This window comes from Haemaphysalis longicornis, unplaced genomic scaffold (assembly GCF_048455015.1).
Source record: "Haemaphysalis longicornis isolate Haplotype H1 unplaced genomic scaffold, Haemaphysalis longicornis Haplotype H1 scaffold_18, whole genome shotgun sequence".
Classification (NCBI taxonomy): Eukaryota; Metazoa; Arthropoda; class Arachnida; order Ixodida; family Ixodidae; genus Haemaphysalis; species Haemaphysalis longicornis.
In genome coordinates this window covers 9,284,705-9,306,376 of record NW_027526282.1, presented here as the reverse complement: position 1 = coordinate 9,306,376, position 21,672 = coordinate 9,284,705, and the positions used below count along the sequence as shown (strand labels likewise).

Below are 21,672 nucleotides of genomic sequence, written 5' to 3'. Positions count from 1 at the left end.
CTGCAAGAGCTCACAGATATATGCAGGGAAGAAGCCACTGAACTAGATTAGAGTTTAGCACATCAAGGTCGAAAGTTTTGGTTTTTAATGACGACGCCCGTAACGAATCGGTATTCGTTCAACAAGCAACAATACCAAGGGTAACGAAATACAAATATCTGGGCATACGGATAAACGAAGGTCAGACCTAGTAAAGATGGTCCTGTAGTTTGTTTCCCCCTCCATGGTTTCCCCGAAGTCCGGCGTCGATCAGGAACCCAATCGCCCGGGCTCCGGTTGATTTGGCAGGAGGCTGGCAGGGCGATGGTGTTGAAGTTCTTGGAGATAGCGGTCGAATTGACGAACTCGAGGCGTTGGGGTTGATTAAGTGAAACGAAGAATTTATATACAGCTATTTACAGTAGGAAAACTGGGTACATGAGTAATGAAAAGAAAAACTTCGAACTTCAGCTAGGCGCTAGCTCCGAGTACGCACAAATCACTCGAGCTCCTCAACTTCGACCGCTCGAGAAACGACGGCCGAGACTCTGTCTCGCCGCAAGATCCGTCTAGTTGCCCGGTACGCGCTGCACCCTAAACCTCCGACGTGATCTTAACCTCGACTAGGGGGCTCACAAATCCCAACCTAGCTTTAACGGTCGAGACTCCTTGTCCCGCCGGGAACTGCCCAGCTCGGCGCTCAGACAAGAACCATTTCCAACGGCCAAGTTCGGCCTTATAAAACCTCGAGATCACCCTCTCTCGGGAACGCCGCTGTAGCTTTCGTGCACGCGTATGGGAGTGCCCAAATTCACGTAGACAGCTGTCACTCAGCACGCCACGGAATACCCAATGAGGCGCCGCCACCTTTGGGTGAGGTGCGTGCGACCCCGCGAGACGAGCAGGTGCGTGCGACCCCGCGGGGTGAGAGCGATACGCGGCGACTGTGCGTCATGCTGACCGGGGCGTGTTAACAATGGAGGTTCGCGCGGCGCTCGTCCCGACGCCGGCAATCCCACCACCTCCGCACGTCAAGCAAACGGTTCCCGCAATCCGGCCGCGCCGTCTGCTTTCTCAATGGGGGATTATCCCTGTGGTATGCGGTGGGCCAGACAATCCGTCTCCTCTGCGCGCCGTGAAGAATTGGCGACGGCTGCAGCGTAGAGTCTACCATAATGGGCCACCAGGCAGAGCGGCGGGTTCTCACGTGCAGCCCGGGCGCATGGCCGCTAATCTCATAAGTGGACCTTACAGACCTCAAAGGCCGTCTCTCGCATTGTGGCGCAGCTATTGGCCGGATTCTCTTTCACTTGGTTCAAAAAACGCATACGACAGGCATCTAAAAAACGCAACAAAAGCAAAGAATGAACTAGAAGGCTTATTTGATGTGACTAGTAAGCCCCGCAGTGCCGCTCAGTCGTTCATTCACAACCAGCTGAACACAACTACGGCACAGGTAATAGAAAAAGAAAGAAGAAACCTCGAAAGCGCGTCATCCCTATTTCATATTTGCCGCACTTTCGAGGCGCTTTTTCAAAGAAAGTGCTACGCGTTGTGCCGCGCCTCCGCCAGATGGCGCCACGGGTCCCGCGACCGAGAGAAGACGCAGTGAAACATCCCCCTCGCGAGGGGCACGATCAAATGCAGAGCATTTCCGGGGGCGCACGACGTTAAGTAGTTTGCGTTACGTTAATGTTGTTGCACTTGTGGCAACTGCTGACGAGAGAGCGCTCGTCAGCAGTAATTTGAATGAGTCTACGATATAAGGCGCGTTCGAAGCGTCCCATCCTGTGTCGGCTTTGTGGTGCAGTGGGTAGAGCACCATGTACATTGCGTTCCGCCCGCAGGGTCGAGGGATCGAAACCGGGCGCCGGATAGTATTTTTTTTAGGGGCGAAGCACCTAAAGCCATGGGTCTGTCCATCCCTTGCGTCTCGTGGTACGTGAGGGGAGTATTGCACCAGAACCTAAATTTGCTGTATCATAATTCACAGCCAACGCCCGATGTAATCGCCCTACAAGAAACAGAAGTTCCGGCCAAACTCTAAGGGTATAAAGCGTATCACTCTACCGCAGCTGACACAGACGCCCCACAGAAGCAGCGGGTAACAACATTGCTGCACAGAAACATCCCCGCCAAACAACTGTATGTCAACAGCCCTGGCCCTGAATACGTATTTTTAGAAATTCTTCCTACGTCTGCCCGGCACGTCCAGAGATTGTGCATTTTAAATGTGTACAGCGCACCCAAACAGTCGCGCAACCTCACGCAGCTACTACACCAAGCCTTCCACACGTCCCGTGGACACCCGTTGGCCATTTTGGGCGACTTCAATGCTCCACACCCCGCATGGCGCTACACAAGGCCAACTAAAAAAGGGCAGAAAGTCTGGGAAGCCATACAACAACTCAATTTGACACTTCTGACGGATCCGGCACACCCAACGAGGCGAGGCAACAGTGTCCAACGAGACACCACCCCTGATCTCACACTCGTATATAATGCTCCAAGCGCTACGTGGACAAACACCTTTAAAGAATTGGGCCGTGACCACTTCATCTTGGAGACTACGCTTACAGCAGGACCGTCTAAACCCACCGGCCGGAAGCACAAGATAGTAAACTGGGACTCGTTCCGTAAACTAAGGCGGGTGCCGGACACAGAAGAGGACCCTACCATTGAGGACTTGGACACATGGGTGCAAAGTTTACAAAATGACGTTGACCTGTCCACACACGTAGTACCAGAAGAGGCTAGTCTTGAAAATATAGACTCACGACTTCTGCACATGTGGGAGGCCAAAGACAGTATACAGAAGAGGCTCCGCACGCAGCGGCATAACCGCTCCTTGCGCAGAAGGATAGACTAAACAAGGAAATCGAAAAACACGCCGCGTACCTCAGCAACCAACAATGGAACACTTTGTGTGATCGGATGGAGGTGCAGATGAATACCCCCAAAACATGGCACACCATCCGCTGCCTATTAAACCCAGAGGGAAGACGCGTCACTCAGCGTAACAACCTACTGAGTATTCTACACGAGCATCAAGGAGATGAAACCGCATTACTGCAAAAGCTGCGGGACCTCTATATTCAGACTGCCCCCTCAGAACCAGCTAGGCCATATGCCGGTAAACCCAACCCCGAGCTGGACAGACCCATCACCAAAGCAGAAGTGTATGAGGCTATATCTCTCATCTCAACACGCGATCTGCACCAGGCCCTGGTGGTATTACCAATCGTGTAATCACCAACCTTGATGACTCGTCCATACAGGCTCTTACCGCCTACATGAACAAGGTGTGGAACACGGGAAACCTTCCCCCCACGTGGAAAAGCGCCCTGATTAAGCTCATTCCCAAACCTGGAAAGGCTCTAAAGTTAGAGAACTTGAGGCCTATTTCACTGACCTCTTGCCTCGGGAAGCTGATGGAGCACGTGGTTTTGACCCGTCTCAACCATCACATGGACACGCATCACCTTTTCCCGCACACCATGGTGGGTTTCCGGTCTTCCCTATCGACCCAAGACGTGATGTTACAACTTCAACATCAAATAATTGACAACCCGGGTGTGTCCCCACTTGATTCTCGAGTCATAATGGGGCTTGACTTGACTAAAGCCTTTGACTGTGTGGCCCACAGTGCCATCCTTCATAATCTCAGTGACTTAAACGTGGGAAACAAGGCGTACAAATACATAGCCGACGTTCTGACCCAAAGGACCGCCCGAATAACGGTACAGGACCTCAAATCTGACCTTATAAGTCTGGGTAGCCGTGGCACCCCACAGGGGTCGTTCTTATCACCATTTCTATTTAATGTGGCCATGATTAAGTTACCTCCCCTACTACAGCGAATTCCTGACGTGCATCACAGCCTCTACGCTGATGATATAACAATCTGGACCGCAGGAGGCAGGGACGGAGACATTCAAGAAAGACTACAAGAGGCTGCCACGATTGTTGAAAACTACGTCTCCTCACGCGGACTCGCGTGTTCGCCTCAGAAGTCGGAGATCCTCTTCTTCAGACCCACCGCAGCCGCTCGAAGGCCGAGAAATGATCCGGATATACAGGTTCAGTTACAGGGAAGATGCATTCCTCGAACAGAGTGTATGCGTATTCTCGGTCTCCGCATACAGGAAACGGGAACCAATACGGTCACAATACGGGCCCTGCAAAACACGGCTTCTCAAATTAGTAGGCTAATTGCAAGAATAGCCAACAGACACCATGGGCTCAAAGAGGGCAACATCCTACGTCTCGTGCATGCTTTCATTATAAGCAGAATTACCTACGTCACCCCGTACCTCAAGCTCACTCGAACAGAGAAAGAAAAAGTTGAGCGTATTATACGCAAAGCCATCAAGTTGGCAGTGGGCATCCCATTCTCAGCCTCTAACGAACCACTGATGGAGATGGACATACACAACACCCTAGACGAACTCGTCGAAGCCCAGCGCACAGCACGGTACAACAGACTAGCCGCAAGCGCCAGCGGAAGAGCCATCTTAGATCTTCTCCGCATCTCCTATGCAGACCAACACGGAACAAAAATTTTGCTTGGGGACGAGTTACGCGCGCACCTCAGTGTGGCCCCTTTACCTAAAAATATGCATCCGGAGCATCATCAAGAGAGACGGCTGGCCCGAGCCACGGCACTTCACAAGCAGTACCACTCCAACTCAGAAGTCTGCTACGTTGACGCGGCGGACTACCCCAGACGAAGAGCGGCAGTGGCTGTTGTAGTAAACCAGCAGGGCAAATCAGTCGCATCATGCTCCGTCACAGAGGCTACTCCCGAAATTGGGGAAGAAGTAGCCATCGCTCTGGCCGTTGCGGCCACGTCGGCCACGACCATTATCTCCGACTCCAAGACCGCAGTGCGAAATTATTTACGAGAGAGAATATCCAAAGCTGCAGCCAAGATAATTCAAAGCAAACCAATCCTGCCCTCACGACATATCCGTTTGATATGGACACCAGCACACTCGTTTCTCCCGGGAAATGAGATGGCACACGAAGCGGCCCGAGGATTCAGCTACCAGGCCGACCTCGAAGATAACGTGCCGTCATCGACGGGGGGGAGGGACAGGCTGGCTACATATCAAAAAATTACCCAGCATTACAGATTAGGCCGACGTAAACTTCCAGCGGCTCATCGTACACTTAGCAGAAGGCAATCGGTTGCATGGCGCAGGGTACAATCGAACACCTTCCCACACCCCGCCCTGTGCCACCGAAACTTTCCAGAAATATACACAGATAAGTGCAAGTGGTGCGGTGCCGCAGCCGCCACGCTCCAACACATGGTTTGGGCGTGTCCCAGTAAACCGGAGACACCACATGTACGCATTACGAGGCACGAGCAATGGGAGGCCGCGCTGCTTAGCTCCCAACCCGACGTCCAAACAGCAGTCGTCCAGCTGGCGGAAGACGCCGCCAGGGCACATGGGTTCCTGACCGCCGTCTGAAGGGACGAGGACACTGCCACTCCGAAGCAGTGACCCCGTCTTAACAGAGACGACTATAATAAAGTTTTTTCATCATCATCATCACCGCCGCATGCTTTCGGAGATGTCGCAAAGTGGGCCGCGTTGCACGCGCAAGAACCGGCTGCAACCGGCAGCGCCAACTCGGCACCGGGAGCGCGAGCTTGTCTGTGTTCGCCAACGGAGGCGCGAGCGCACATGCACTGCGAGGGGGAGATCACGCAAGAGATCACGCCACGAACGCAGGCAGTCGTTCTCGGAGATCGAACGAGACGCGCAAGGACCTCTGCTCGTTTCCTCTCGTCTTGTTCGGACACAAGTTCGCCCTAAATAAAAGTTCTTTCTTTACCGTTGTGTCCCATCCTACGTGACAAATTGTGGTAGTGGTGCGGGGTAATCCTCGATGGCGCGGGGTCTTTCACCAGGTCTGGGCCTGGGAGCATTGACTCCGAAAATAAAAGTTGATTTGTACAATGTACGGTCTTACGTCTTTCTTAATGATGTAATGGGCGAACTTTCACGGGAGAGTTACGGTTACCGATGATCTCCCCCTCTCGAGCTTCGCCCCACTTATCATCATTCATTCCGTGGATATATGGCGTGATTTTTTAGGGGCGAAGCTCCTTAGGGCGTGGGTCTGTCCATCCTCGACGTATGTATGTAGCCACCTCTAGTTTAGTTCTTGGACTGTTTAATAGATGGCGTGGCTACCTCTAGTTTAGTTCTTGGATTGTTTACTAGATGGCAGGGAGCGTTGTAATAAAATCCGTTCGCTGTTGGCGCGCGCTCGGAGTCGCCCGATAGATAAGGCTGCAGATGTGCGAGCCCGCGAGGCAGAAGCGCTCCGTGAAGCTGCGCGACGCCGCCGCCAAGATCCTGCCGTACGAGAGCGGGAGGCCGAAGCGTGTCGTCTGGCTGCGCGACGACGCCGCCAAGATCCCAGCGTTCGAGAACGAGAGGCCCAAGCGTCACGGCAACGGCGCGAGGACCCTGCCGTACGCGAAGGGGCACGGCTGCGGCACGAAGAGGATCTCCAAAACGTCAGAGAACGGGAAGCGGCGAGAAAGCGCGCGTATCGGCAGGCAGACCCCGATGCAGTGAGAGCTCGTGAGGCGTCTGCAAAACGCATCAGGCGAGCTCAGCCCCAAGGTGCCGACGCGCGGTTTAAGCGAGACTTTCTAGACGTTACGTTCGGACACAGATGTAGTGGGCGAACTTTCACTGAAGAGTCACGGTTTTACCGATGATTTCCCCTCAGGAGCTTCGCCCACTCATCATTATTCACCCCGTGGATATGCTGTGAATTTTTTTAAATACTAGGGAGGGGTGCGGTGCGTACAACGGACGTCAACGCGGGCGACATCGTGAGTTACTGAAATGATCTGCATTTAAAAGCGATACAGGGTAGCTCAACATGATTCAGGCTGCTCTGGGTCTCTGGGAATGAATGCATTCCTGGAAATGAGCGCGCTAATGCTCTCGTCCGCGAACTCAACAGCCGGGCACCAGCGGATGGTCATCCGAGGGCAATGCCCTTCTCAGGCAGACGCTACATTGATATAAGAGAAGCTCTTCGGGAGGCACGCCTTTCCAGACAGCTGTTTCCGGCACCTCACAGCACACTAACCCGACGGCCGGAGCGGCTAGAAGGAGTAAAGAAATCCTTCCCGACATCACTCAGCTATACTTCGACAAATGCAGACCTGGATGCTTCCCACTCCTTACTTGATACACAAATAACGAAAAATGGAGGGTACCCCACAACGTCCCCGCAGCGGGGAATACCCGGACATGTATCACACACTTTGCGCGTGCATCGAGAATCCCGCTCTCCCGCCCATACCTCATGTCACCTTCGCCCTCAAGGCCATACCCGAAGCCTCGGACTAGGGGCACCTTCTTTTAGTAAAGTTATCTCTCTCTCTCTCTCTCTCTCTCTCTCTCTCTCTCTCTCTCTCTCCGTGGTGGCGAAGACTATATCATTCACAGCGTTCAAGGCACGAAGGGAGGGTTGAAAGGGGTAATCGGTAGTGCTGCGGGGTTCGTTTAAAAGCCTTTCTAACTGTGGCATGCATGGCACGCTTGCATATAATCGTTTGCGCTGGAATTCCTGCGTGTACACCAAGGGGGACATTAAGAGAGGAGGACCCTTTGGTTAGCAAATATTGGTGGAGAAAGCTTAATAATGAAAGAAGCTTCACTATGTCGTCGAGCACAGGGAAGAGGTGTAGAGGGAAATGACCCTGAAATATATTAAAAGGGCTTCAACCTTCGAATCGCACGCTACACGTGCACACGCGCTCTTGCGATCTCGTGTGTCTTGCAAGCGTCGTATGCCGGCGTTTGCTTCTTTTTCTGCGAGAAGGGCGTCCTCACCAGCCCTACACCCCTTTCTTTGCAGAGCTTCTCTATAAAAAAAAAAACCCTTATCAACCATTACCTGGTCACCCGTGTACCACCACGACAAAACTGTGGCCTCTTTTGTGAGGAAGGTGTCGGATGCCTTGTGCCCTTAAGAATTTGCTCAGAAATACTATCATTCCACTTAGTGGACAACCAACCAGCAATTCGCCCGCGTATGTGCGTTCGTAGTGACTGAAAGTTAGAATGCGGGAAGTTGGGCCTTGTGGTCTTTGTACGGGAATTTAAGTGCAGTCCAACACGAGTTTAGTGCGTGGGTACTTCGTAAAGTAGAGCGTCAGGTTGTCCGCCACAGATTTATCGTTAGGAAAGAAGATGGCGTCACCGAGTATGTGCGCCAAAATGCACACCGATGTTTCGAAAAGTTTAGACCCAGTGGTCCGGTGAAGTTTGAAAATAAATGCAAGAAAGCTAACGGACAGGTTGTGGTACAGCTTAATGAGCACGAGGAGCACGGCTTTTTTGGCAGCAAGGGCAAAGTCTCGTCGTGACATTATGGCCTCAAACTCTACCGCAATGTTTTGTACCAGGCAAATGCATCCGACCCCCGTTACGACAGCCATATCTGTTCGTCTGTTCGAATTATGGCAAATGACAATAGCGGCGTGGTCTGCTCGTCGGAGATGGGGTCTGCTTGGACACCGACACAATTTCTTTCGAGCACAGGTGCCGGTGAACGCGTACCCACACCATGTTGCTGAAGGACCCCCCAGAAATCGCACCTGGAAAAAAATAAGACTAATTGTAATCATTGTGATTTCGAATCGCTTTTCTTCCCGTGTTAATGCTTAATGTATATTAGTCTGCTTTTTGTTTCATAAAATCTCCTCCACCTGGGATAGAGGACTTTCCATCGAATAAAATTAATCAGTCCTAATTCCCTGCCTTCAAACAACTTTGCAGGCACGGGTTTATTACTTGTAAATTAAAATAATGTTCAGACATTTACAAACAGTATTCAAGGGTGAAATTATTATAGTAATCATTATTACTATCATTATATTCATTATTAGTATTATCATCATCATAAGCTTACTAACGTCCACTGCAGGACAAATGCCTTTCCCATAGTCCTGCAACCGCTCCTGTCCTGCGCCGCCCGAGTCCATTCCTTGGTACCGGCTCGGCCGGCGCACCGCTCCGGCGCCCCACCCGGAACTAACACGACAGCAGGCAGTGCTACTACGCCAACTACAAACACAGTCAGTGATCACGCCGGCACTCGCGCGTCACCTGTGCCCGGACGTGTACGCCAGTGACGTGTGTAGTGTGTGCGGTCAACATCGCGCAACTCTGGCCCACATCCTGTGGGACTGTGCAGTGCACCCCGTGGAAGCTGCCGACCTCTACGGCCGGCTGCCGGACACCATAACGAGTGCCGTATATTCGGCGGACCTGGACGCACAAATTCTAGCCGTCCAGCAGCTCGAGGCTGCTCTCGCCAGGCAGAAGCGTAGCGAGTCGCAGACGGGGGGGGGGGGGGGGGGGGGGGGGGAAGGGACGAACTCCCGAGTACTTTTCGCGCACAGCTCACGCCGACGCCGGCGGGGCCTAGTCCCGAAGACGTCGTGAACGTGGGTGGGATGTACAGCTCTGCGCATCCCGACCTCCCACTCCCTGCTGGCCATAAATAAAGTCTTTCTCTCTCTCTCTCTCTTCCTTGCCTCCAAATTTTCTTATTTCGTCCGTTAGGCTAGTCTAAAGCTAACACCTGGTTTTAGAAAATCACTACCACGCAGAAATGTCCTTCACCTTTGAAGACATTCTTTTCTTTTTTCTTTTCTCGATTCGTCCCAGTCCTACCTTTTGCCTATCGGTGAGCAGTTGGTTGTCTTCCTCGATGTCCCTTCTGCGCCTCCCGCACACCCGCCAATCTCCAGCACCTAATTTGGCACTGTCCGAAATTTACGCGTTAGAGAACCTTCAAACCTCCTCCTGCCTCCTCCTCATGCACCGACCCTCGAACACTGGAACCCTCCACGCTGACTTTAATTGCGCACTACTCCCTAGAAAGCGGTCTAGCGCGAGCAGTGTAGAGCCGTCAGCCTGCTCTCCTCACCCCACGTGGCATCTTCCGCCGTCGTAAGGAGCCAACCAGCTTCAACTTGAACGGTTTATTTTCAAGATGTTCCAAGCTACGAACATCCCACCCTTTACTCCCGCTTCCCCCACTTGAACTAGCGTCTTCCCGGTGTAATAAAGGCTATCTCCTCCTCCTTTTTCAAATAAAAATCCTTTTACTGGTTTTCTTTCTCCTCGTTTTCTTTTGAAGACCACAGACACACAGAGAGACATTGCTGGCACACGCGTCCCCTTGAGGGCGTGACAGAGTGCCAGCGCGTCATAAATTCAAGAACCGTTAGAGCCACCCCTCGGCACAGTGTGAGCGTTTTTTTTTAATTCGCATTTTTGCCATGCGGCATATAAAGAAAAGATAAGACATTAGGTAGAATAAAAATACCGGGTACAAAAGCACAGGTAGTCAGGAAATTGATGACCCTGTACAAGTCTAAAGGTAGGCATGGAGTCCGGTCTCGTGTAAAAAGTTCAGCAGCGACCTGCTTTTTGTAATTCTTAACAATTTTTTTTCTATCTCAGAAATTATAATTTGGTGAACCCCTTTAATTGGCCAATCCCCCTACGCTGATAAGAGCCACGACCTTCAGGGGGCGCGACCCGTGCCGCGTGATAAAGCACGCGCCAACCGCACGAGGCGAAGGACTACTGTTCCACGGGCGGATCCTGTCTCTTGACTCGGCGCTCGATGCACGAACACAGGGCCTATCCCCTGCCGGGCAACGCTGGCGCGCCCAGACCCGGCAGCCCCACGCAGCCGGCCGAGAACGCGGTGTCCGCCAGCCAACGCGGCAGCGCCCGCGTAGCACGTTCCGCCAGCCCACAAAAGGTTGGACCAGCGGCCACCCCGAGGTCCCCTTCACCCCGAAGGAAGGCGGACAGCGACGCCGGCACCCCCACGGTGAGACACTAGGGAGTTTTAGAATAGGGGAAGCCGGCGTTGGGGGCCCCCAAGAAGTTAGGGGAACCCAAACGCAAGGCGCTCGCGCGCGGAGAGTTTTAGAAGAGGGGCGCCCCCGACAGCCCGCAACCGGCTTGCGTTGCTCAGCTCGGCTCCGGTGATGGAAACTTTAGGCTTAGCGTCGTGGCGGAAATTTGATCGCCGCTATCTGTGCAACTGCGAATGACAATCCATAACACAACTTTTCACCACACTATCATCCCCTTTCTCGCATGTGGGAGTGTATTTCAGCTATAACTGCCGTTTCAGCGATCGGTGACCAAGACATCTGCATTGCCTGTTTCGATGCTTCCGCGCAGGTAGCGCCATCTCTCAGCCGCTTCGCGCACCGCGCGCCGCGGCGATCGGTCGGATCGCCGAACCACAGAACAGGGAGGATTTTAGAGAAGCAAAGGCATGGAGGAAAGAAACTCAGCAGAGGCCCCTAGCATCCCAATGCATTGCGAAAAGTGTGGAGGAAGTGGCGTCATTTTTCTTGAGCCCATGGACAATGTTGCTTACTTGTTTACAACTGCGGCGGCCAAATTTGGGCAAATAGAACGGACAAATTTTTAAGGCGCTTGGTATGTGGCTGCCTCGCAACGCTTGCAAACCAGCACAGTCGCTACGACAAACGTTTTTAGATTAGGCAAGTTTGAAAACTCCGCCGTCGGAGGCGGCCTTAACTCGTATGCGTTCACCGTCTCGCGAGCCTGTCGCTATGACGACGACAAACGCTACTTTCCCAGGCTTAAGAGCTGAAAAATCGTCCTTCTATCTCAAAAACGAAGGCCGTTTTTCGATTGAAACTTTGGGTGAGGGTTAGAATGGGCAAATTGAAGGCGAAATCAACAGCTTAGAACATGACATCGCGCCGAGGAATTAGCGACGAAGCTGTTTTCGCTGCGAAGCGGGAGGGCAGGGCGACGCCATCTTAGTCAAATCAAACCGGAGGCAGCAAAGGATGATGGGATAGAGTGCTGGGCTCCGTGGGCTCAAGTCATGGCGGGATTCGGCTTCACAAATGTGACGTCAGGGCCTCTCCTAACCTTTTCTTTCCTCCATGAGCAAAGGTCTAGCTTTGCCTGTAGTGCCAGAAAAAGCGTAGTGGCGGCGTCGTGAACTACCCAGTACGCCCGCTTGATGGCGCTGTAAACACGGCTTTGTAAACATGGCGGATGCTTTTTGCACAGGCCGCTTGAGCTCCTTAATAACATGGCTGCCCTCGCACGGCGGCCGCCGGCTCGCTGCTCCACGGCCGGACTCGACTCTCCTCCTCCCGCGCGCGAAAGGGGCGTCGAGTCCGGCCGTGGCTGCTCCTGCTGGCTCCTGGCTGGCACGCTGGTCGCGTGTTTACTTGCGCCGCGCTAGTGAAGTGATGCTACGCCAGGTGACCAGATGGCCTCGACTGGCACAGACCACAGTGAGCAGCAAGTGAGAACAAATCGTTTATTGACATCCGCAAGTTTACAGAGGCCAGGACATCATTTCATTTCGATCGCTGCCATTGTACGTCGCTTTCGTGACAACATTTTTTTTTGCCATAACAACTCGTTCACTTGCGCTAAGATTTCGAACGAAGGGCACAAATGAAGTATTGACGGCGACAACGGTTTCCTTTGCACCGTCTTTCTAGCGGAGTGCATAACACTCACCTTCTGTTGGAAGAATCGAATATTCTGGCCTCGACAGCTGCCTTCCGATGCGGAATTTTCCACATTTGTCATTCCACAAGCACTCAATTCCCGTGTTTTGCCAGTCCTCTCAACAACTGATGGACGCAAAAGCACATAACAGCAATAACAGTCACGAAACCGGTGCTCCGCGCACATTGAAACGGTCGGCCGTTGCAGCGGTTTCAATTTGAATTGGCGGCTTTGTGGTTGCGAATTCAGAAACGAGGTGGTGCACCAGTCGGCTGTTCGTAAAAAGTTGTATTTTTTTGCTCAACGGATGTTTGATGCGGAACTTGTTAATAGTATTTTTAAATACCACATTGTAAGCGAACTTTGTGGGCTCTTTGAGTCACGGAATGAATGTTTTGTATTCTATACCAAAAGTAACATTTTGCCTGCGCCGTCTGCTGGGCTTGATGTTCGAAAACAGCGCTGTAGGTTGGTCACGTGGGGCGTCGATTTTTACGCCGCCTATAGGGAAGACAGGGAACGTCCAAGCTTGAGAGGCCTGGCCGAACGTCCGCGGCCGCTCAGCGTAGGCTTAGCATCGCGGCAGATATCTGATCGCCGCTTTTAAAATAAGCCCTGACAACAAGCCCTAGCACAATTTTTCATCACACTAACACTTACTTTCTCGCATGTGGAGTTTCTTTTTAGCGATCAGATTGATTCGGAAGAGCAGAGACAAGCGGTTGCTACCGTGGTCTGCGCCGGTTCGAGCCGCTGAGCGTGCCGAGCTGGCAGGCGCGGCCGGCGTGTGCGCGGACTGTTTCTGAAAGCAGAAAACGCTTCACGATTACCTGCTTTATCCATATCTAGCGAACGACGCGCGGAATCAACAAATTCAGCTCAGCGATCGTCGTAGTTGATCGGGTGACGAGCCGCAGGTTTCGCTTCAGCCATGGTCACGCGCAGTCTCGCTGGCTGCGAGAGCGACGCAAGAACGCAGACTCCAGCTTTGGGGCGCCCGCTATTTCAGCAAAATAGCGTGCGCGCTAAACGCAAACCCAAAACCCCAAGGACGGCTTGGGTTCTGCGCATGCGCAGTACGACGCCCCAAGACGCTTGGGGGCCCCAGAGCGTTGGGGCCCCCTATTCTAAAACTCCCTATTGACTGGTTGCGCCCGTACAAAATTTGCGTTAGAATGGAAGCTCTGCAGTTCAATGCGATGAAAAAACATTTTTCCAGTCTCCGCTTTGCTACACCAGGTGTCAGTACATGCCCTTACTACTCTTCTGTGGTTTCATCAGGTCACAGGTGTCGGCCTTGTCCGTTACTGGTTCGCTCCTCGTCCTCATAGAGGGCGACACCGTACCGAGGCGACAGTCGTCTTGTCAAGGTGCCCCTTGGTTCTACAGAAATACCTATAGAAATCAGCTTACGGCGCGATTGAAGCCAACTTTCAAGTTCAAAAATTTTCTCCACACTCGTACTAGCTTCGCCTTCTCGGCATGCATCTCCAAGCCAACAGGAACAGCACAACCACTATAAATCTCTTGCGCACTCACACCATCCAAACTATTGGTCTCATTAAACGTATCGCATCTAGGAGACATGGACTAACGGAATTAAAACGGCTACGACTTCTGCAGTGCTTCCTGGTGAGTCGTTTTTGCTATCACCTCCCGTACGCACAGCTCGCCCCCTCTCAACGCACTTCCCTCGAAGCCTTACTTCGAAGAGCCTATCGCTCTGTGCTGCTACTTCCCCCGCATGCCCCCACCCAACGACTCCTCGCGCTTGGTATACATAATGGCATAAATGAACTAATCGAAGCCCATCGCCTGGCCCAGCTCATGCGCCTTTCCCAGACCCCGACTGGTAGGCGAATCCTCGATAGAATTAGTGCCAACGCCCCGCTTCTACTAGATCCTCCAGCTCACATCCCCCGCCTTCTCCGCCCGCGAAATATGCATCCAGCCTACCACCGCGGACGCCGTCTAGCCCGAGCCCAAGCACACCTCTCCCGCTACCCTCCCTCTGAGCACACTCTCCACGTAGACGCAGCGGCCTAGCCCACCCGTCTTGCCTTCGCACTCGCTGTAGTAGGCGCTTCTGCAACAATCCCTCAGGTCTCGGCTACCGTCGCCACCACCTCTTCGGTAACTGAGGAAGAGGCGGCCATTGCCCGTGCCCTTACTCAATCACCTACCCCCCAGATTATTTTATCTGACTCTCAAACTGCCATACGAAATTACACAGAGGGCGTCATTTCCGAAGCTGCATGCCCTCAAAATTCTTCTTAAGAATCCCCCTGCCCACCCCGTGATGCTGCTGTGGACTCCGGCCCACACCGGCGTAGGTTGTAATGAGGCAGACGGCACACCAACACGCCCGAGCTTTGATATCCCGGGCTCCCGTTTCTTTTACGCCTACACACGGCATCCCCGAAATGTCCCACGCGTACCTACTTAAGTACAGGGACATAACTCAACATTACCGCCTCCTCCGCAGGAACCGACCTCCCCCGCACCCTTCACTTACTCCGCCGGCAGCGCACATGTGGCGGCTCTCACAGACCCACACTTTCCCACACCGCACTCTCCTTGTGCAGACCCACCTACATCAATTCGACTCCCCTCACTGCCCCTCATTTGGCGCGCTGGACACACTATTCCACTCCCTCTGTGAGTGTCCGCGCGACCCCTTCTCCCCTTTCCCCTCCCCCTCTCACTGGGAGCAGGCTCTGGGGAGCTCTGACCTCGCAACACAAGAATCCGTCACGGACAGAGCCCTGGAAGTCGCGGGGGCCCTTTGGGCCTCCGCCACCCCCCCCTACCCTGAACCATATGCAAAATAAAGTGGCTCTACTACTACAGCCGCACGTGGCGGGGGGGGGGGGGTGCGATAAGGTTATCCATTGCCTCAGGTACGACTGCATGCATACCTTTAACTTGAAAGGCCTCTAGTGTTTCAGGTTGCATGACAACAAACTAGTACCAACTGTAGCTAGCCTTTGTGCAGTTCGGGTTACCGTCGACGTGTTGAACCACGAAGTAGCTAGTAGAAATGCGTGCCAGTCCTCGCAGTGTTGGCACGATTTGACCACAAATGCGTTTTGCCAAGTTCTGGATCTACCTACCTATCGCATTCATTAGGCGCCTATCCACACGACTGGCCAAATCGCTCTTTTAGACAGCGGTCCGCGCATCACGTGATAGGACGTCACCAGTTTGCGCGGATCGCAGTTGGACCCCGGAAGACCACGGCCCTCATGGTCGAACAATGCGCCCAGGCTTTTAAAAGAAAGCTTTCTAGCTCTACCAACCAACGGTTCTTTCGTGGCGTGCGGGACAACAAACTCAGAACGCGGTGGAGGTGGCGGTGACGGGAAGGGGGGGTGGGTGCGGAGGGTTTCACTCACGGAGCACACTGTAGATGGCGCGGCGAATTTACCCAGCGTTCTCTGCGCGGAAGTGCCTGCTCGCCGACGGTGGCGTCGGCGGTACGGCTTTGTCGTCTGCTTTAGCGACCGTTGCTTTAATTGGGCATGTTCTGGTATAGCTTCGCGTCCATTGCGCGCTGCCTTCGGACGGCCTGATTAATTTGTTCGACGGCACCTCAAGGGTAACGCGCACCCGACGGAATTAAGCGGTTGTACGGCAAACATACGTTATGTATTGGTTTGCAGGGCGGGAAAACAAAATGTACAAACCACATACAGACATCTGGCCGCTAGAGAAACACTATCTTTTGCGCACTGTTACCTTTTGTGCACAGCGGCGGCGTCCGCCGCTCTATCCCGGCCCGACGCTGCTGCTAGGGTGGTTTCTTCTTCGTCTGACTGAGCCCGACATGGTTCGACTGGGCCTGTCGTGCCCTGTCGGGCCAAGTTGGACGCCGAGACCGAATACCCTCGCGAATTCCAGGTAACGGCTGGCAGAATCTGTGCCTTCGCATAGGCAATTGTTATGGATGTCGTTTAAAGCTTTGCTTTCCAACCACCTTCACAGCGTGGATTAGAGCCAATTTTTTTCTTTCCAAGTTTTAGTTCTGGCCGCAGACCACTATATCAAGTCCCCTGGTCTGGCAACGCCCGCGTTGCGTGGGCGGAGCCGGGTCCGGTTGCGCCAATAGAGAAAGGCGCCGAAAGCGCGGCTGTTTCGAAGCGCTCGAAAGAGCCTGCAATTACCCCCGCTGGGGTAGGCAGCAGGTTAGGCTTGCCAGAGCGCCGCACACTCAATTTAGCAACTCGTGTGACTCTTACTAGTGTAATGCTAGCCATCATATCACATTGTTTCACGCATGAAGAACTTTATTTACGGGAAGGCTTCTGTTCCACCAAGATGTGGTGATCGGTGCTGCTATTTCCAGCCCGGTTCGCCTCGTCGTCGCCGCTCGTCGTGTCGCCTTCGTGCGAACGAGGCCGGCGACTGCGTGAGCACGCGGGTGGCTGTTATTGTGAGGCTGAAACGTGTGCAGATTTATCGTTTCGACATATTCTCGCGGCCAAAAAGCACCTGTGTTCAGCTTTCCTCTGTGACATTTCCGACGGACGGCCATTCGCGGTCCGCGCAGCCGGCCCGTCGTGTGTATGCGAGGTGTCTTCGATTTTGCTGCACCCGCTGCACTCATTCAGGTAGTGCAGCAATCGCATCTTCTATTGTCGAGTGCAGCGCGCGGCGCCTGCACTTTTGTCTTCGATTTACCGACGGTGCAGAGAGTGGAGGATGAGTTTACGGCTTTCCCTGCACTTCCCAGGGAGGAGGTGCAGAAGCAGACGACAAAAGTGCAGGACCGGTTCTGCAGTGGCGGTACCTGCGCTGAACTGGGTGAACTCATCCTAAACTCATGCAGAAAGTGCAGGCCAAATCGAGGAGACCTGCGGTGTGCTGGATCGTACTTAACCCACCGTTGTTTTTTGGTGTATTCGGCGTAATATATTTCCCAATCTCGTTTGCTTGTGATAGGGCAATTTAATTTGGGATTCCACTCGCCGAAGTCAGCCACACCTCGGTTGTGCGAGCACTGCGGATGACTATATGGAATAATTTGGGTCTAATCAAGGTCTTTCATGCGTGTGAGAATCTTCCGCAGGCGAGAATTGTACAAAAAAAAAAATTCCATATTTTGGCCAAAACATAACCCTACTACGAAGGTGTCGAATCCGGCAACCAAATCTGTGTCCAGAACGACTTGACCGAACCTCCACGCTGGCTTTGTGGAGAAGACGTTGTACTGTTGAGCAGAAGTAGGCGGGTGATATCCCCACCACGGAGGTCGTTTGCTGGACACCAACATAAAACGGAAATGGCCGTGAGTCAAGATGTCGGCGCACAGAACCCCGGGTGTTCTAAATTATTCACCGAGTCACCCACTGGCGGAATTTCCTAGACAGCGTCGGCGCGGAAAACAAGGGTTTCAGCGAGTTAAGCTTTTGATGCAACTGCTCTTCGCATCCCAGCGGCATTTTGATTTGCTGCTGACTGTCCAACCCAGTCAGGGCTATCGGAAAATTAAATTTCGCAGTGGATAAGGTGACATGAGGCGAAGTGACAATGGGCGAGTCTCAGTCACCGCGGCTTCGTGTAATCTAGTAGTGACTGTATTGAACGATGGAGAAAATTTTTGAACTTAGCTGGACATCCATGAATACTGCTACAGAAGGTAGCGCGTGTCATCGTCAACCGCGCAGAGATGGCACCGCGTTATGGCGTTACGCCCACACTTCCGCAACGTCAATAGAGTAACAATAATGAAAGTTAGACGAGTTGGGGGCTGCTCATGTTCAAGTGATACAGCGATAACTAACGAAGGACAAAAAAAAAAAAGCACGGGATGGGTGCCTAGGTCCCGTCCTGAGCTTACTTGCGTTGCGCAAAAAGAAGTTCGGCGTTACGCAAAAAGAAACGCTATCGAGCCGAGCTCTGTTTCTCCACTCGCAAATAATAGATTTCTATGACGGGCCAAAGCTTTCGGCGTTTTCTTTGTGGACCATCTATGAAAGATACCTACGTCCTGCAATGGTCATAGTCTAATAATGACACCCTCATCATTGCTACAAGCCTGTTTTCTGGTTCCCCGTTGCGTACGTATGCTGCAAGTAGGTGAGAAGAGCGAACGCTTCCCGCTCCTGGCGTGTTCTTTGGGCACAATTTGCACTTCCAGGCTACACAACCTTACGGCAGGAACAAGTACTGGAGACCGCTAGCTGAGGCAAGCTTGCCGCAAGCCAGGATGGTTGAGGGTTCGTTTTCAAATCGCATGCCCGCTCGGTATGCTCTGCTGTGGGTAGTGGTTATTTGTGACTGGTGCTAACGGAAGGCTCTCAGGTACCTGGATATAACGATTCCCTATGTAACGAACTCCTGGATTTAACGAAGTTTTTCAATTCCCCACTCCCAGCCCTGAACCCTATGTGTTTGCGACATCTATGTAACGAAGGTGTTGCGATGGTTAACCTTGGTGTAACAAATTCGCTACAGTGATGAGCCATTGTTTTTTGCACTTTTTCTTAAAAATCGGCTGGATAAATGCACTAATTTAGCGAATTTCACCCGCACCCCAAACTACCGTGCGTTTCCACGTGTGAGTGCGGTGTCGGTTAGGTGGTAGGCCTGCTCGTCGGGGTGTAGTCATGCGTCTGCGCTGCTATCTCTGTTCGTCGGTGGAGAGTTCTGCTGCCAGGAAACGAAAAGTTTTCGTCCCCATGGCAAGCTCGCAATTTTAAATGCCGTCTACGCCAGCGAGAAAGAACATAGTCGCCCGGTAAGTATACCAGCTAGCATCCTCTCACCAATTTTGAGTGCGGAAAAGAGCATCAAGTTCACAAAAAGGCACTCTTTGATCCTAACTTTGGTCCTTGAAACGCGTTAAGGCACTGAAAGGGGACAAAATCAAAAGTGATACTTAAGTTACGTTTGTGAATATGGGGCTAAGTGGCGTTGCTTCTTTGGAGTGCCGTGTAGTAACTAATCGCGTAGGAAAGCAGCAGGCGGAAGTCACGCAGTTTTCCACTGAAATAAATCCTTGAAGAGCGAGTTCACCATCACTGATGCCCAGAATTTTTATTTCGTTTCTACTTCATTAACGCCAGCTTTAACTCGAAACCTTAATGTAACGAAAATCTGCATCTAACGTAAAATTGCGAATTTTCGTGAATTTCGTTATATCAGGTTTAACTGTATAACAAGTGCACTTCCGCAAGAAACAGATGAATTAAAATGAATGGTGGTGGGTACGAAATAGATGAGGAAAGAAGAGTCAAGTAAGTCACCAAGCTGATCTTAGCTCTCGCGGCAAATCTGCCTTCGGCTTGTCCCCTTTGAGCCGATGTAGTCCAGCAGTTTTCCTTGTAGCCAGAGCTGCCCTTGGTCGGCTTCAATCGCAGCCGTTACTCAAACCTGAAGTGGCCGCCGGCAGCTTCCGCTGGCTCATGCTGATGTTCACCCCGTCTCCTACACAGCATGGCGACCTGCCGTCTCCCAGCGGCCCCATCGGTGGCTTGGACTTGGAGACGGGCAACCCGGAAAAGACGGCGACGGAGGACAGCCAATTCCAGCCCGTGAGGCCCAGCACTCCGCTGCAGTGGCTGCTCAGTGTGCCTCGGCGCGCGTTCGTGGCCGTGGTGGCCGTGGTGCTGTACCACGCGTTCCTGGCGCTCGCCGTGAGCCGCGAGTTGGCGCAGGGGCTCAAGCCCGACCTGTGCCGTGCCCTGTGGCTACTGGTGCTGTTCACGCTCGCCGTGCACCTCTTCCTGCTGGGCTCGGCCACCCTCTCGCGGCTCGGGCAGAGACTCCTCAAGACCATCGACGCCCTCGGGCAGGAGGAGAGGTGGGTAATGGGTAACGAGTTGAAGGGGTTGGACAACGTTCGCTGTGCCCTGCAGTGTGTACTGGTACACTGCAGAATGAAGTTGTTGTGCCGTTACAATTAAGGTAAATTCGCTGTACCTGATTACAAAAGTAGATGCTATAGCGTATACTCTCGCTTTTCGAAAAGAATTGTTATCAGCAGTGTAGCTTATCTTGTACATTTTTTTAGTGGCAAGAGGTGTGTGTGTGTGCGTGTGTGTGTGTGCATGGGCGAGGTTAAATGGAAGAGGGAGAGGGGCGCGCGTTGTTGTTAAGGAAGCAAAGAGGTGGGAGGTCGAGTTATGGAGTGTGGGGCAAATAACTTGGTGAGTTATGCGAAGAAGCGTTTCAAGCAATGAACTCGCTGTGCACCCCCAAGCTTTCCATAATCACTGTTTTCAAGGAATAATTGTGAATCTTGTAGTGTTGATTGATTGATTGATTGATTGATTGATTGATTGATTGATTGATTGATTGATTGATTGATTGATTGATTGATTGATTGATTGTAGGGTTTAACGCGCCGACGCTACACAGGCGATGAGACGCGCAGTAGTGGAGGGCTCCGGATTAATTTTGACCACCTTGGATCCTTTAACGTGCATCGAAATCCCGAACACACGGGCGTTTTTGCTTTTCGCCTCCATCAAAAAAGCTACCGCCGCGGCCCCGAATCGAACCCGTGTGCAATCTTGTAGTGTGGTACCGTCCATTTCGATATACGTTCATTCGGCATGCATGCGTTCGCTAATGCGATTTGGGCTAAGAGAGGAAACTTGTTGTCTTGTTGACTCTCGGGGTAATTCAAATACTTACGTACTTCCCGATTCCCAGTAATGTTTTTTTTTTTTTGCTACGGCTAGGCACACGCAAAATTCTGCGAGATAAGATAAAACGCTCATTCTCAAAAAAACATATATGTCAGTGGAAGGAGCGAAATTCGGAACCAGCAAAGAATGGGAGCGGTAAGACAACAATGACAAGCTAGACACACCCAAGGCGCTACTCGCTCGTCCATATTGTGTTAGTGCTTCAATTCTTTGCCATGCCCTACCAACAGGCTCAAACCAGCACTCTCGGAAGAGGCTTAACCGGTCAATTCTGCTATGCTTTCGGTCATTAGTCACTGTGGTAGGTTGTCGTATTGAGATCAGAATGCGTGCGATTCTTTACCGAGTGCCCCCACAGCCAGGACAGTATAACGCCTTGCATTTCCACGAAAATGCAGATTTGGCGTAAGTAATCCCTTTAATCTTTGCGATCGTTAAATGGAGACAATTGTTCGGACGGA

General features: G+C 52.4%; 1 protein-coding gene across 1 annotated transcript in view; it reads left to right on the top strand.

The window, feature by feature from the left end:
- The first annotated feature begins 10,635 nt into the window (after window positions 1-10,635).
- LOC144166561 (putative transporter YutK) overlaps window positions 10,636-21,672 on the top strand; it is a 52,962-nt gene continuing 41,925 nt past the window's right edge. The window contains exons 1-2 of the mRNA XM_077696059.1: window positions 10,636-10,872; window positions 19,994-20,361. Of these exons, the coding sequence (XP_077552185.1) occupies window positions 10,660-10,872; window positions 19,994-20,361 (581 nt within the window). The 5' untranslated portion in view covers window positions 10,636-10,659. The remainder of the gene's footprint in view (window positions 10,873-19,993; window positions 20,362-21,672) is intronic.